We start from the raw sequence: 15,782 nt of genomic DNA, 5'->3' as shown, positions 1-15,782 counted from the left end.
GAAAGGCCAGTCAACATTTGGAACGTTACTATCTGTATGAAAACTTAGGTGCTCGCAATTCAGTACTATTTGAAGGAAATACGATTTTGCTCCACAAACTAAGTAACTTGAGTTAAGAAACCTCTGTTAACTATTGGGTTTACTGCTGTTGTTTTCAGGGTTTGGAGGCCGATAGCCTGAGACTAGAAGCTCTTGGAACAGACAACAATGGGGCATCGTACTGGTACTTCTACGGCACGCGACTGTACAAAGAAGACCCCGAGATCATCGCACAGGACAAGGCAGACAAGAAAAAACAACAGTAAGTCATTATGTTTATATTTCTTTCACCATCAATGACGTCTGAATGTTAGACTAAGGAAGTAAAGTTGTTCATATGGCTTGTGCTAACAGTGATTGTCAGCAATGCCATCTAGTTACTGAATGAGGTACTGCAGTCAAGAATCATGACAAGTATTTTTATTTTGTACCACAAGTGTCACATGGAGGTCTTATTCTGCTTTTAAGGCTGATCTTCTTGTTTCATTCAGCATGTTCACCTTTATGTAATGTATTACTTTGTACTTTGTAACTTTCCTTCTTTTTTTCCCAACACAGAGACAAGAAAAAGCGTAAGAAGTTAAAAGAAAAGGAGAAAAAGAAGAAACAGAAGGGGAAAGGTAAAGACAAGACCAAGAACAAAGTCAAGCACAAGAAAAGGAAAAAGGATGATTCCAGGTATTGACAACTTTGCTTTTTGGCAGTCATTTGCTGAGATTAGTATGTTTTACCCTTACACTGCCCATAGAGATTTTTCCATACTTATTTTTCATCCAATTAGGCAGCCTGTAAAGGACCCTCTTAATGCATGTGATATCATTGTATTATCTTTTGCCAGTACATTTGTACATGTACTTGCCTTTATTACCATGTTTAGCCAGGTACATATTGATTTCGGGTGTTACATTCACAGTAAATAAAACCCTGAACATGCTCAGAATAATGCATATAAACTAATCTTCCCCCAGAAAAGGCTTGTCTACAGTCTATGTCCATCTTTCCTCCCTGTATCACACTTGCAGTGACTCAGACTCCGAGATGTCAGACCAGGAGGAACAGTCCAAGAAGAAGAAGAAGAGGAAACACAATCCAGGCAAAGACTCCGCTTCAGATGCCAGCTCTGATGGGGAGGACAATGACAGCCATGGTAGTGAGGATGAGAGGGAGTTCAACGAAAGGTGTGCAATATCATAATAAGGCAGTGTTATTATATATTACCATAAGTAGCAGTGTTAGAAATACCCACCAGCAGTCTACATTTTATAAAGTTGCAGAAGAAAAATTGCAGTCTTGTAGACTGAAAAAATCAGGCTATGGGTTCAATGTTGTGACTTACATGTAGTAATAAACTAGTAATTTTGCATGTATTTTTCAAATTTGTAAAATATTTGCCAACATGCAATTTTGTATATGCCATATGTGTAGGTCCAGATTTATAAGTGTATATTTGCAGAAAGTACATGTATTCCCGAATTGCAGAGCAAAATTTTGACATTCTACAATATTGCAGAACACTGAAAAAAAAGTATTTCTATCACTGAAGTAGCCAGGCCTACAGGCAAATTAACAAATCATGATTTAATTACCCTAATTTGCAAGTGCACTGGTACAACTTTGTGCCAATAGACTGTTAAGCTACGGTCGCAACCCGCCTTACGTGCTTCTGTGTGCTGTCTACGTGCAAAAACGTGGGCAAACGCAGGGCATCCGTGCGTGGTGAGTACTGTCTCCGTACGGAATCCTACGGATTTGGGAGCACGCAGACACGCCGTAGAACTTTAAGTGCATGTAAAATTTTTCTGCGTGCGGTCTACAGATTCACCACCCGTGTGTACGAGTACGAGCGACGAGCGTGCCCCGTACGTGCCGTACGGAAGAAGCACGTGTGAGTACGGCCTCCTTACGGTAAAGTTGCAATCGCACAGAGATCGTACGTTGTAAGCAAGTACAACTCACTTACCACTTGCGATGCACGCAACCGCTCACGGCCAGACGTGGCGTGCAGACCACACTCTTACACCTTGCGAAACCGTGCGAGTGACGTGTGTCGATGCCACTCCTTCCCCACATTTTCAGAAAAAACGTAGCAGACGTAGCCTCCCAAAAAACCTACGGACAAAAAGCACGCACGGCGGGTTGTGACCGTAGCTTCACAGATTGCTGTACATGTTTAATTTTGTGATGTTGTAGGTGGAGTCTAATATGCAGCACGGCAGAAGACTGGTCCAACTTGGCCGAGTCCTTCCGAGGCAGTAGAACCCAGGTGGAACGTCGTCTGTACAAGACTCTCATGGAAGACTTCGTCCCCGAGATCCCAGAGATGATAGCTGCCAAGGTTAGCCCTCAGTTTTATCCCACCATCTTTCAGGGATGTTGTACATATGCCAGTCTTGTGGCATAACAATGCTGTGATTACGTATTTGAACTTCAGAAGGTGCCGTTAATGTTGCAGTCACAACCAGCAACTGAAATCAGTGTAACATTTAAATTGGCTCCTGAGAAAAAGGCTACCATTTATACACAATTTCACATGCACACATATATTGTATATCAGCTAAGATTTTTAAAAACAAAACTAAGACTATAATGCAGAAAATAATTCTCTCTAGTCATTCGAAAACGTAATTGGTATAATGTTCATTCCTGCATTTGTATGTTACATTTGGACTCCTAGAAGACACTAACACTGTTTCTATCTTGTTTTGTTGTTTCATGACCACCAAGGACAACATTGACACTATCTATGCTCGCTGGGCCGGCATTGCTGCCGACACCCATGTATGTCTTTGTCTGCTTGGTATCTTGGCATGGAACTCTCCCTGGCCCCACCATCACAAATTGATTAGAAAAGGCAGTTCAAAAATGAAATAAGAAGTCGAATTGGTCTCGAAATTTGAAAGAACAACAAGTAGAAACAAAGCTTTTGAATGCTAACGAGCAACGTTTTATCTGAAGTTTAATCAAATACAATGTATATAAATAGAATATTAAACCCGCCTATTTATTGAATTTTGGGTGTATCATCCTAAAGCCCTGACTAGAATTCCATGCCTAATATGGTGCTATTTCTCATATATTTCCAGGCATTGTAGACCTAGACGTCTATTTGATTTTCACACAGGTGACACGTACATAGCGATAACAATGTTGTTTTTGCTGTGCAGGAGAAGTTGCAAGAGAAGAAGCTCCTTGACCTTGCGCCTAGAAGAGCCTCTGAGAGGATACAGGTCCTGCGGATAAAGCAGGAAGAGGAGGTCAGTTACTTCATTGACTGCACAATTACTCAAAGTTAACCCAACAACCACTACTGTTGCACAATATATTGCAGACTGATGTTGTTTATCAGATTCTGTACATGTATCTTATGGTTGATGTTACAGATGTTACCTAGTTCATGAATTAGTACCTTCTGAAGTGTCCATATTCTACATGTACTCCATCTGACATAGTAACATCCACAGGAGTTAAACTGTTCTTCATAATTCCCCATCTTTCCAAGTGCCTACCTCTGAACTTTTTAGAAATTGTACTGCATATACTTTTTTGGTCAGCACGTTGGCAGAATGTACATGTACTGTGCCGTCTTTAAACCCACAATATACTATACAGAAGAACATCCAGTTTAAGATCGACCTCCCATCTACAGTTTTCACATGTTGTGCCTAAAAAGATAGTGTGTCTGTAATGGGCAAAATTCTGCTTCAACATTGACCAAACATCCAACAGAAAATGTGAAAAATCCAGGTTTCAAGTAGGTGCTTTCTGCTCTTTTTGACAATGTGCTCTTTTTGTCAATATTGATCCATGATTGTGTTGTTCCTGCAGGAGAGGTTGGCTGCCATTGCCCTTGCTGAGGAGCAGGAGAGACAGATGAAGGAAGAAGCTGAACTTAGGAAAAAGCTGGAAGAAGAGAAGAAGAAAGAGCGTGAAAGACGGGCCAAGCTGCGGGAGGAGGCCATGGAGAGGGCCCGCGAAGGTAAATGCCTGGGAAAGAGGGACACAAAAGTGTAGAAGTAGATACAATAAATCACTTTATATTCACCATAGCAAAAGTTTACAACCTGAGAAAAATTTACATGTTTGCGGAACTATATATTTGCTGCGGTGGCAGGTACAGAAAAAAGAAAGTCAGCAATTTATTAAATTTTGTTCATGGTAATGATAAGTTTGTGGTGTAGAAGTGACCACGAAAACCGTGAATATAAAAGCCTAATAATACAAAGATTTACAGTATACACAAATGGTGCTCATGCATTATTTTTCAAAACTTTTTGGGCCCCTGGTTTCGAAATGTAACCTTGGCATAAGTCAGTGTTTCAGCCAGGAAAAGAACTAGCTGGGTGTCGTCTCTGAGATGGCTGACCATTATTACTTGTGGATTTTCCCCTTCTCTTGAAGTTAACGTTATCCGTTATTTGATTCAGCACGAGAAAAGCGCGCCCGTCTGCGGGAGGAGAAGGCGTGGCTGTTGGCGCAGGGGAAGGAGATCCCGCCTGAGCTGCTCAAGTCTTTCGAGGACTCCCCACAGCCACCCGACGCCCAGGACAGCTCTGACGCAGACATGTTTGAGCTGGATGATGATGTCTACATAGCTATGTACAAAGGTAAGGAATTCTGTGCTCCATGTCTCCCATTTGGTTAAATTTCTTGACTCTGGTGCAGTTCAATTACATGTGTTCATGTTGGGACTTACAGACCATTTGTCTTGTTTCTCATTTTACTTGTCATTTCTGATGTCTGATCATGCACTGTAAGCTCAAAATGAAGTCTCTGGAGAAGAAAGTAATTTTTGTTCTGTTTTTTTCTTCCCCCAGTTTTTGATTCAGTGAAGGCACATGAAGATGCCTGGCCATTTGCTGAACCTGTGGACGAGTCTTATGCTCCAGGCTACCATGACATCATTGAGGTAAATGATTTACCAATTGGACCCAACAATGACTTTTAGCATCATCTTAGAAAAGGGATAATAAAGCTAGCCAAGTATAATTTTATCCTGCATATTGTGAAAAAGATCCCCAGTCTTATTATACTTAGGCTTTTGACACATGTTCTGCACATTTCATGTATCATTGACTGTTGCTTAACTTAAAATGTTGAGGCTGTAAAAATTCTGACCATTGTCCACTTTGCCAAGCTCAGAAATGATGTTACTGTATTTACTCATACATTGTTCATCATACATTGCTCCCAGCACCCCATGGACCTGTCAACAATAGAGAAGAAACTCAACGACAAGGTCTACACCAAGAAAGAGGAAGTAAGGATACTTTCTTTGTGATTTTGTAACAGTTACACTTAGTCTAGTTGCCTTATACATGGAACAGCCATTTCATTGTTTTTACCTCCATGAAAAATGGAGGTATTGTTTTTGGCGGCGTCTGTCTGTGTGTCTGTGTGTGTGTGTGTGTGTCTGTGTGTGTGTCTGTGTGTGTTTCCGCAACTTTGTAGTCAGCATAACTTCATAACGCCTGTATGGATTGTGATGATATTTGGTATGTTGGTAAGTCTTAGGAAGACAAAGGTCAAGGTCAAATATGGGCCTCCTGGTGGATGACCTTGGTACTGCACCAGAACTTCCGGTTTTTGTATCTTTGGTCCTGAACATGCTATGGTCTTGAATTTTTGGTGACAGATAGCTTTTCCAGCCAGGAATGAGTGGTGTGGGTTTGGTCCCCCTAGCAGCTTGTTCTAGAACTGCAGGGGACTTTCGGGCGAAATCTTTGAAAGCCAATAAGTCCAGATAGGAACAGCGTATTTTCATCATTTTTGGTGTGTAGGTATCTGACAGAGAGATGTACATAATTAACTGCAAATTATGCAAATGAGGACTTTATTTGCATAATTAACGAGGAAGTTCTATAATTACAGTGTTTTACATTATAGAACTTTCATACATATAATGTATGTAACCTATGGCAGATGGAACATCAACAGATACTGATTATGCAAATGATGACCTAATTTGCATAATTAATGCAAAAAATCTATGATTTCTCAATGGTGAATGATGGGAATGTCATACTTGGGACATCTTTAAGTTAATCAAAAGTTAACATCACAATGCATATATTATGTTAATGCAGAGGTCATTTGCGTAATTAAAGAAGAAATTTACATTTACATATCAAGCCCATATTTCATGGAGGTATGAAATCTCGGAATTCTTGTTTGGTATAGTAATGAAAGTTGATAAGTCCTGGATGAATTTTTGAACAATCTTCTGCACTGTTCTCTTTCACAGTTGGTTGCTGACTTCCAACTGATGTTTGACAACTGTCTGGACTACAATGGGCCCAACAATGGTAAGTACACAAAACAGTATTCCTTTCAAAATATTGAGGAAAGGATGGTAAAAAGAAAACATAAATGACTCCATCTCTTTTTACTACACGTATTAGCTAATCACAGTGTACTTTCCTTATGTTGGTGTTTTTGTGCATTTTCCTCCCTTATCCATAAGGAGATTAGCCTTACCCCATCAAAAGTCTTAAATTTATCTTATTTTCTTGTAATGCAGAATATACGGAGATGGCACAGAAACTGGAGAGGCTGTTCAAGAAGAACATGAGGAAAGAGTTTCCTAAAGAAGAGGCCGAGAGTGATGATGAGTATCAGGTATGCACTGCTTTCCTATTACTAAGTATCAGTGTATCAATCATCTCATGTGAATTAGCATTTCTCAAACCAGCAACCTGTGTTTTGTAGAGCTTGTTTGCCACTATCTTTACATGGTAATGCTAATGATGTTGGTGCAAATTTTCAGTGTTGTGAGTTATTGCCACTTGGAAGGTTTTCCATGGAAAAGGGAAAAGACCCTTGCATGTTTTGGTCAAAGGCTAACTGAAAAGTAAACAAAAAAGAATAAAAAGTAAAAGGTGTTCAGTAAGGATAATAGTTTGATACTAGTACTTCAGAAGGTAACCACTATGTTTCACAGCTCTGTCTTACCAAGATATTTTTGTTACAGGTTGGAGAAGATGAGATACCTGTCTCGGAGATCAAGAAGAAGAAGAAGAAGCCAGGTGAGAAGGGGCCGTCCGGTCAGGTGGTAATGTATCACAACAGAGACCAGGAGAGCCCGCCCCCTGGTTCAGAGATGAACAACTCGTACAACAAAGTGCAGCCACCGTTTCCGTACATGCCCAATGAAATGCAGATCCATCGCATGGCTAATGGTACTGTGATGTCGCAGGCTCCTGGAGGGATGAACTATCCACCAGGCCACCCCATGGCCAGACCCGGTCATCCGTACATGCAGCCTAATGGAGGTCCCAGACCTGGCATGTACCCCCGTCCTGTACAGGGTTATCCTCCCCAGCACCCAGGGATGCCCCAGGATGGGAGGAACGCCCTCCACGAGGCCTTCCTGAGGCACCGTATGGGGAAGGAGGTAGGACAGAGACCACCTGGGCCGTACGACCCCAACAGGCCCCCTAACATGCCGTACAGTAACGGCCCTGGCCAAGGAAACCCTATGTACAGAATGCCTCCAAACATGCCTCCCAACGGGTACCCACAACAACAGGGAGTTCCACCGTATGCTGCTAACAGCCCTCAAGTTCCACCCAATCAGAGACCACCAAATATGCCACCTTACAGCGGACAGCAGTGGATGCCCCCGGCCCCGGGGCAGGGCCCTCCCCACCCCCATGACCAACGTAATCCCATGATAACTCAGGGTCAGAGACCCCCTCAGCCTGGTGCTGTGCCGCCCCAGCCAGGATATCCCATGCAGCAACGGTACCCTCAGATGATCGACTTGAACCAACATTCCAGAGAGTGGGTCAACAGACCGCAGGGCCCGCCTGGGGCGGCCCACCCAGGGCAGTCCCCGCAGGGCCCACATCAAGGGCCTCCTCAGGGGCCACCCCCAGGGGCTCCGCAAGGCCCACATCCATCTGCACCCCAGGGGCCTCCTGGGCTCCCTCACCCTCAGATGCAGGGCCCACCACCGATGTCTCAGGGAAACTACATGCAGCAAGAGAGAAGGTATTCTCTGGTCAACCCAGCTGCCTTTGGGCCTCAGGGGCAGCCTGTCGTCCCAACCAGCCAACCTGTGGCACCATATCCCCCGGCAACTCTGCCTAACAACAGCAATAACACCATACCACCTGACACTACAGCAGATCCTGGCTCCAGGCAAACACCGGAGGGTCAGCAGGGGGAGGGGAAAGGTGAAACACAATCAAAATCAGCAGATACAGGCAGTGAAAACAAAGATTCGGCTACTTTTGAGCAGGGAGAATCATCTGCACCAAGGACTGGAAGTCCACAAGATAATCAACAGCTCAAATCTCCAGCAGCTGGAAAACAAGAGGGCAGCACTGACAGTAGTGGAGACAAAACAGAGGGACAAGACAGTCAGCCACCAGAAACATCAGATATTGCAGATAGAGAAGGGAAGACCCCAGTGACTAGGGAGTCCAACAGAGAAGACAGTTCAGGACCTCCACATGAAGGATCAACAACATCGACCACTCCTGGTGTTCCCACTTCCCACGCGGCTGGGACACCTCTTCCTCCCCATCATCCACAAATGCAGATTCCTGCCAGTGCTTCAGGTGTGCAAGTGCCCCAGATGCCATCACATGGGATGCAGAGATACCCTGCTCCGCACCGCTCTCAGATCCCACCCCAGTACCAGATGCCCCCGGGCAGCAGTGCTGGACATATGCCACCTGGAGTGGGGATGCACAGGATGCCCATGCACCACGGCATGCCCTCACAGATGATGGGTAACCCTCCGCACGGAATGGGCTCATCCCCGCATATGATGTCTCCACAAGTGCCTTACCACCACCCCCACATGTCCCAGGGGCAGTATGGGTCCATGCCCCCAGGGCAGGGGGGACCGGCCGTCCCTCACCCAGGGGTTAGCCAGGCCCACCCGGGAGCCCCCATGGGTGATGGCACATCCCCCTCACAGCCACCCAGGCAGGAGTCCCAGCTCGTCAAGCTACTGATGAGCCCACGTCTGCCGTCCGCCCCGCGCCACCTCCCAATGGGCCCCTCACAACCCCACATGCCGCCCTACGGCTCTCCCAGCCCCTACTACGGAAGACATCCCGAGGCAGGCTTTGCAAACGGCGTACAGAGCAGGTTACCGTTCAACATGGCCACCTCCACCCAACCACAGACTGCCACACCCATACACAGAGTAGCCAACCCAGCAGTGTCAGGATTTAGTACATCAACGTCTGCCGTAACCTCCGCATCCACAGAGGCGTCGTTGAGCACAGTAGCAGTCTCCGGTTTGATAGACGGAGATGATGACATCGGGTTTGACGACAAACCTAAACCCAAGCCAGTGGAACCGGCAGCGACAGAGGGCGACAGTAGATCAAGCAGCCCAAAAGAAATCCTAGACTTAGACAGCCAACCAAAACCTAAGCCTGCCATGTCAGCAGCCCCGCCTTTCCCATTCCATAGCCAATCAGGGGCCATGCCTCAGCCAATCAGCCAATCGCAAGCGTCGCCTCATCTGGTGAGCCAATTACAGCGAGGCATGAATGGACAAATGATGGGGAGTTACCCACGGCCTGGCATGCCCATGCAGGGCCTCCCACCCAACCACCCCATGTACAGGGAGATGTATGCACAACAAATGTATCAGGAGCAGCAGATGAAGAGACCCTACCCTCCTCAGGTAAACCTTCCTTCTGTTGCATTTCAGTCCTACGCTGCCTTAATCAGTTTCATGCTAGCTGATTTTTTGTCCCTTTGTCACTTGCTTTCGATTTCATCGTTGGTAGCAATTTAGACAGTTCTGATATTTGCAGTACAAAACTCCACAATGCTCAAATACACAATCAAACTCTACTACTGGATGAATTAGGGAGATGAGTCTGGGTGCTTTGAGTGACAACCATCACTCTTCTTCAGCATCACTAAATGAACTGAGAGAAAAAGTCGACACTACCGGTAATCACATGTGAAGGAACTGGAAAATACAGTGTTATCCTGTGAATTCACAATACTGTAATTCCCGTGAACCTAGTATATCCAGAGTCCAAAACAACTTTTGTTATTGAGTGCAGGGTTCCCTATGCCCTACGTATGTTTCACACTTCCACTTCATTTTCCGCAGTATCCAGCAGCTACTCAGTTCTCAGATCCCAAGCTTACCCCCCAGCCAACCACCATGAGCTACCCAGCAGCTAGCTACCAGCAGATCAGGAACGGCGAACTGCCACCACAGTGAAAGCATGCTATCTTCAGGTAAAAACTGCTTTCCTGTTTTATGTCCTCTGTGCCTTTATAGATATATGTTCCTAACTTTTCTTCTTACAATTGTTGCATTTTACATGTCTATGTTGAATATGTCTTCTGTGCACTTTGAATGATAAAGCCTGGCTTTTATATTAGCTTGGAAAGGACAGTCTTCATTTCTCTGTTATTCTAGACATATTGCCAACTTGATTAAATTATGCTTTTAGTAGGGAGTGGTAACATAGAGCCATTGACAGAGGGAATGGTCACCCAGACTCTAGACTAGAAACATTTGTATAATGTGAATACATTGTGCATATTCTGCGTTTTGTACAGGAGACTGAAGCTGATGAAATGTGCCTTAGTTCCAGCTTGGTCTCGCCATGCGATCAACCACCAACCTCAAGCTACCTCGATCTTACAGGGCTGATCTCAAATGTTCAACGTTTTCCAAGACAATATTACTCTGAAGCCAGAAGCTTTGCCTGTCTTCATGAGAAAGAATTGTAAATTGGTCCTTATTCAGTGTGGAAAGTTTTACTGATGCTCTCTAAGCATTGGAGCAACAAACACATTTTCTTCTAAGCATATCTGAACATTTGAGACCATCCCTCCCAGGATGCCTTCCTCCGGATTTTAAATGATATGCAACCAAGAAGTGAAGTCACTTTTTATGACAATATCGAGATGTGCACAATAGTTTACTGTTTTTCATGGTGTTACAAAGTATAAATTAGCAGAAAATTTAAGGAGATATACTTTTGGAAGTACTCAGATGTGGTGAATTTTATCCCCAGACGTGGAAATCTTTGTTCTATCTGTGGTGTATATGCTGTAGAGTTTGCGAAACTGTGAATTGCAAGTAGCTATGAGAGACAGTTGTAGTGGCCTTATAAGTCAGTAGGATGGAAAAATGTGCCAAGACGGGTGAAGAAGAATGCTATGTGATAACGCACAGATCTTAACAACAACTCTTAAAGTGAAATACTCTTCAATCCAGTGTTTTAGCAAACAAATTATTCCATTCTGTCTCTGCCACACATAAAGCTGTACTTTGCCATGACTTGTTTGTAGAAAATATTTGTATTCACTTCACCCATCTTGGCCTGAAAACTTCTGAACAAACAGTTACTCAACATATTCAGGGTATGAATGTCATCCATAGGTAGCAATACTGTCTATACATGTGATTGTATAAACAGGCAGGGGAAGTCCAACTTTGCTGAAGAAAGGAAACGTCTTACCATTCAATAAGGTATGATATATTACAAACTTTTTGGTTGTCAAACTACATTGTTATGGGTATTCTTTGCTGGGTGGGTGAGTTTTACAACCATATTTTATTGGAATTTAAGAAATGGATTGGATAAGGTATTCAGTTTGGAAGAAACAGGGATGGCATTATGATGTTGAATTCAGATAAAAATTGGAATTGCAGCAAAATTGGACTTTCCTGTCCTGGGTTAATCAATTTTTTTTTTGTTGCTGGCTACAATCGTTCTTTACTGTGTGATGAAATATTCCCTATCAGGGGGCTGTCAGACTTAATTTATGAAGATACTTGTGTCATCTTCCGGTGTTTTTGCCAATCTCAGCTTTGTACAGGATGCGAAATGTGTATATTTTGAAGTATGTTGTTCTTGGAGTATGTGCATTCATATGATTCAGAGCCCTTGGACGGGAATGCAGCTATGTTATCAGTGATGCCACCTAGCGATTTTCCGTGGAATTGTTAGGTTAGCTCTAGTTTAGGAGATCGGATAAAGATGGTGGGTGTTCTGTGTGTCATAACTATTTATTTGCATGTAGCTAGAATATGTAGAATAAAGAGAGACACAGTTGTAAATTTCTTGATTTCTTTTTTTTTTTGGTTTTCTATTCTGCTTTGCAGTTGGAGGTAATATAATTCCTGACTGTGGACTCAGGTGATTCAGGACTATGACAATGATTTGTATGCAGACAATTTAAGGACGTACAGCGCTTTGTCCTAATTTTCCAGTGTTACGGTATGAAATGGGATGCATAAACTCTTACCTCTGTCCTGGCTTGTGGTCTTTCGTGGTTACTTTATTCCACCAAAGCCTGTGTTCAACCTTTTTTTTTGTTATTGTTGATGTGAGGCACAAATAGTGTACAGTTTTTGTGAAGGTCAATAAATTCAATTCTATCAAAATATTGTCATGTTCTTTTTTCAAGATTTGCATCAACTGTATGAGAATGTGATTTGGTGGGGCAAGGGGACTTTATGTTGGCCGCCTGACTGAACATAAAGTCCCTTTGCCCCACCGAATCTGCTTGGAGATTAAGAAATTGTCCATCTATGAAAAACAACCTTCTAGATACAACTAGTACTGAGTTGCATATAAATCCATACTTTGTACCTTGTAGAATTGTTGTGTGATAACGTTTACATTCGGTATAATATAGAACCAAAGGAAAACAGCACTATTACATGTAGTTTCCTATGAAGTTAACAAAAAATTTCCAGGAAGTTACTGTCTTGCATGTACAAGCTAATATTCTCCTATCCCATCTTGATGCGGCTCGGCCATCTCCAGGCCGTCCACAGAGAAGCACTTCTTGTCCTTGCACACAGGGTAGCCCGGAGGACAGCAGTAGGTCGGACAGCAGTTCGGGTAGCCGTGGGGACAGCAGGCGTTCCTGCCGGGACAGCACTCGGCGTTCGGGTAGGGACAGCACAGGTACTCCGGCAAGGTCCGTTCCACGTACTCCACAAAGCGCCAGCTGTCCATGCAACAGGTCTCCACCTCCTTGCAGCAGGACGAGGAATTGCAGCTCCTAGGACGACAAAGGAGTTTAGCATAGCCACATTCATGAGGGCCTGCCAGGGGGGGTCCCGACAACGCTCTACGTAGAATTAAAACGGCCGATTACGCCCTACGGAAAAGGGCTTGCGGGCCCCCATTCATACCCAAACTTTTGATTGGTAATAAAGGAGTGGCTCGAATATCTTACTCTGTAATGTTGTTTTTTTACATACTAGTAGCTCTGAAATATTACGAAGAAAACCTTGGGAGGGGGGGGGGGATAAACTGTACGTAGTACACATGTACATCTACTGCCCATTACAATCATATATACGACCAATGAGATTACAAAAAGGAGTACTACAAGGGACAGTTCTGAAAAATATACATAATCGATGTGCAATTATTTACGTTATAATTGAATACATTGCCGTTTGAGGAAAATAGAATACCTTGTGAAAGGTTGGAAACAGGTGCTGCCCATCTTGACGTATTTCACGTCGTCCATGCATCTCTTCATGTTCCCCGGGTCGTAGTGCATGCACCACTCCGTCAGGGACAGGTCGTCTGCCGCGGCGTGCCAGTTCCCGATCCCCAGCCACGCCAGGAACGCGCCGAAGTAACCTTTCACATCTGAGGTACAACAGTAGGAAACATTTCATTTCATTTGTCTACCCAGGAACCACGTATCGCTAGCGGTCTGTCTTCAAATTCAGGGCCCTGTAGACGTACATAAGTAGACCTTAGAGTAATAAAAGAGCAAAAATATGAAAGGTACATACAACAGCAAACCAAGATGACATTTTTCTATTCGACAACGTAACTATTGTTGGACGACGTCGTCAACTGTATCTAGCGTTATACGTATCTTGATACTTCGTAGAGCCACGCGAGGAACTTGATTTTGACTCGGACAGTGAGATCAGGGCAAAGAAAAATGCACGCAGTTATCCAGCGATCATTGCATAGAGCACATTTCACAAGATATGACAATTGAAAGACAAAGGTGATGATAAAAACGTGATGACCCACCTGCATACCCCCACAGATAGGACATATCCACCAGCACGTTCTGCACGTTACAGCTCAGTTCGTCAAACCTGCTGAACGCCTTGCGTGCGTCAGACGTGGCCTGAGCTAGTGCCACCTTCAACAGCCTGGGAACAAAACGCATAGGAAGATACATAGTACAAAAAAATTTTATCAGGTTGGTAGAGCATAGGATTCTTTAACTGACAAGCAGTAAAGACTCTCACCTGCTTACGTTTCGATGCCTATCGGGGCATCTTCCTCAGAGCTTCTAACTAGAGTGATGAACCGGGACGAGGGGGGATACAAACTTAGCCACGTTTGGGACTGTGTTCTCGCCGTAAAAGCGCCACCTACGTCGGCTACATATATAGATAGCGGAGAAGCAACTTCCCAGGTTCTAGGTCTTGATTTTGGAAGACAATTTAGTTATCAATTTCAAGCGGTCTCTTGTTGTAATGATGATCGTCGTGTTCTCCATTTCTTTACTTAAATTTCTTACAAGCAATTAGCCTTCGTGCATGATTTTGCAAATTAACATTTTTGTATCATATTGCCAGGAATACCGATGATCATCTCAACTACGACACAAGCTTCAAGAGTTCGAAAATGCTGCAAAATGATGCTGCATTTTTGCTTGAATTTTATGTACGTGTTTGATGGGAGAGGAACTCACTGTGAAATCTGCTGCTCGCTGATACAGATGACGTCACTGCACTGACAGGCTGATCCGAAGGGCGTGGCTGGTCCGTTGTACAACTTGGTGAAGTTTACACCGAGATTCGCTATCACCTATGTTCAAAGAGTGTGTTCAATGTTCAAAATCAGGAAAAGGTCCATATTCATTTTGCAACAAATCCATTCACTCGCTCGCTCGCTCATTCATTCACTCAATCAATCACTCTTACTCACTCGCTCGCTCGCTCACTCACTCACTCGATCCGGATCCAAGCCGGATCAAAGCGAACCTACTCGGCTCGATCCGGACAATTCTATCCTAGTGGGAAAAGAACGTATATATGTCTGCTTTAAAACTTGTTGGAAATTCTGATGTTGCAAACGATGATGTACACTAATCATGATATCTGTTCCAACTAAGAATCAGATAAAAACAAGACATAAGGTACTACAATCGAGCTAATTTCGATGTAGCTAGATCTGAATTTGGTTAGAGTTAATTGTAACTCTGTATGATTGTTGTATATACATGTATCATGTATATGCATGGTTCTGTCGACGAAAAATGGAAATTTGGAATGGTAAGTTTCTAAAGGTTGCCATAATACCATAACCAATACAATAAAACAATAAAGCAGGTGAGAACTACATAAAAACCTTGGATCACCACTGAACTACTAATACTGGAGGCGATCAGATTGATTGCCGAGCCGGGGTCTGGCACCCAGGCTACCTTTGTAGCGACGATCAAGTTGAGAGACTGAACATACAAACCATTACTGCATACCTTTTTGGCATCAGCTCTGTCTAGGCCATATCCGAAGCCTATTTTCCTGGCTCCTGTAGGGTCTATGTACATACACTCCTTCTGTCCCTCGTGGTACTTAATGAGAGGCGCCGGGTCACAGTTCTCTTTTCCTCGGGCGGAAAGGCCTGCATCGCCGAGAGAATATCCACCGACGGCTTGTTGATTCAGCCCGAGAAAGACCGCGATTAACTGAACCCAGCAAAACTTTTCCATGCTTTATAAGGCTACGTACGTTCCTAATAACTAACAGA

General features: G+C 43.8%; 2 protein-coding genes across 3 annotated transcripts; one reads left to right on the top strand and one right to left on the bottom strand.

Annotated features, from left to right (window-relative positions):
- Positions 1-148: 148 nt before the first annotated feature.
- Positions 149-12,416, top strand: LOC109482867 (trithorax group protein osa-like). Of its 2 annotated transcripts, XM_019785720.1 has the most exons (15): positions 149-301; positions 598-717; positions 1,062-1,217; positions 2,230-2,374; positions 2,764-2,817; positions 3,204-3,293; positions 3,865-4,015; positions 4,464-4,643; positions 4,854-4,945; positions 5,231-5,296; positions 6,281-6,341; positions 6,557-6,654; positions 7,007-9,685; positions 10,127-10,257; positions 10,585-12,416. In XM_019785720.1, exons 3-14 carry the CDS (start codon positions 1,078-1,080, stop codon positions 10,238-10,240), a joined length of 3,870 nt encoding a protein of 1,289 aa, XP_019641279.1. In that variant the 5' UTR covers positions 149-301; positions 598-717; positions 1,062-1,077; the 3' UTR covers positions 10,241-10,257; positions 10,585-12,416. The 2 variants fall into 2 exon arrangements, with proteins under 2 accessions (XP_019641279.1, XP_019641280.1); XM_019785721.1 differs by lacking the exon at positions 2,764-2,817.
- LOC109482920 lies at positions 12,107-15,744 on the bottom strand. The gene is made up of 5 exons (XM_019785810.1): positions 15,511-15,744; positions 14,722-14,837; positions 14,049-14,173; positions 13,469-13,649; positions 12,107-13,047 (listed from the first exon to the last, which is right to left on the bottom strand). The coding sequence occupies exons 1-5, from the start codon at positions 15,742-15,744 to the stop codon at positions 12,762-12,764; spliced, it is 942 nt and encodes a 313-aa protein (XP_019641369.1). The 3' UTR covers positions 12,107-12,761.
- Positions 15,745-15,782: the final 38 nt, after the last annotated feature.

Source organism: Branchiostoma belcheri, unplaced genomic scaffold (assembly GCF_001625305.1).
Source record: "Branchiostoma belcheri isolate BF01 breed outbred unplaced genomic scaffold, Haploidv18h27 scaffold61, whole genome shotgun sequence".
In the NCBI taxonomy this organism is placed as follows: domain Eukaryota; kingdom Metazoa; phylum Chordata; class Leptocardii; order Amphioxiformes; family Branchiostomatidae; genus Branchiostoma; species Branchiostoma belcheri.
The sequence above is the reverse complement of the archived record's forward strand: the minus strand, read 5'-3'. Positions and strand labels throughout refer to the sequence as shown.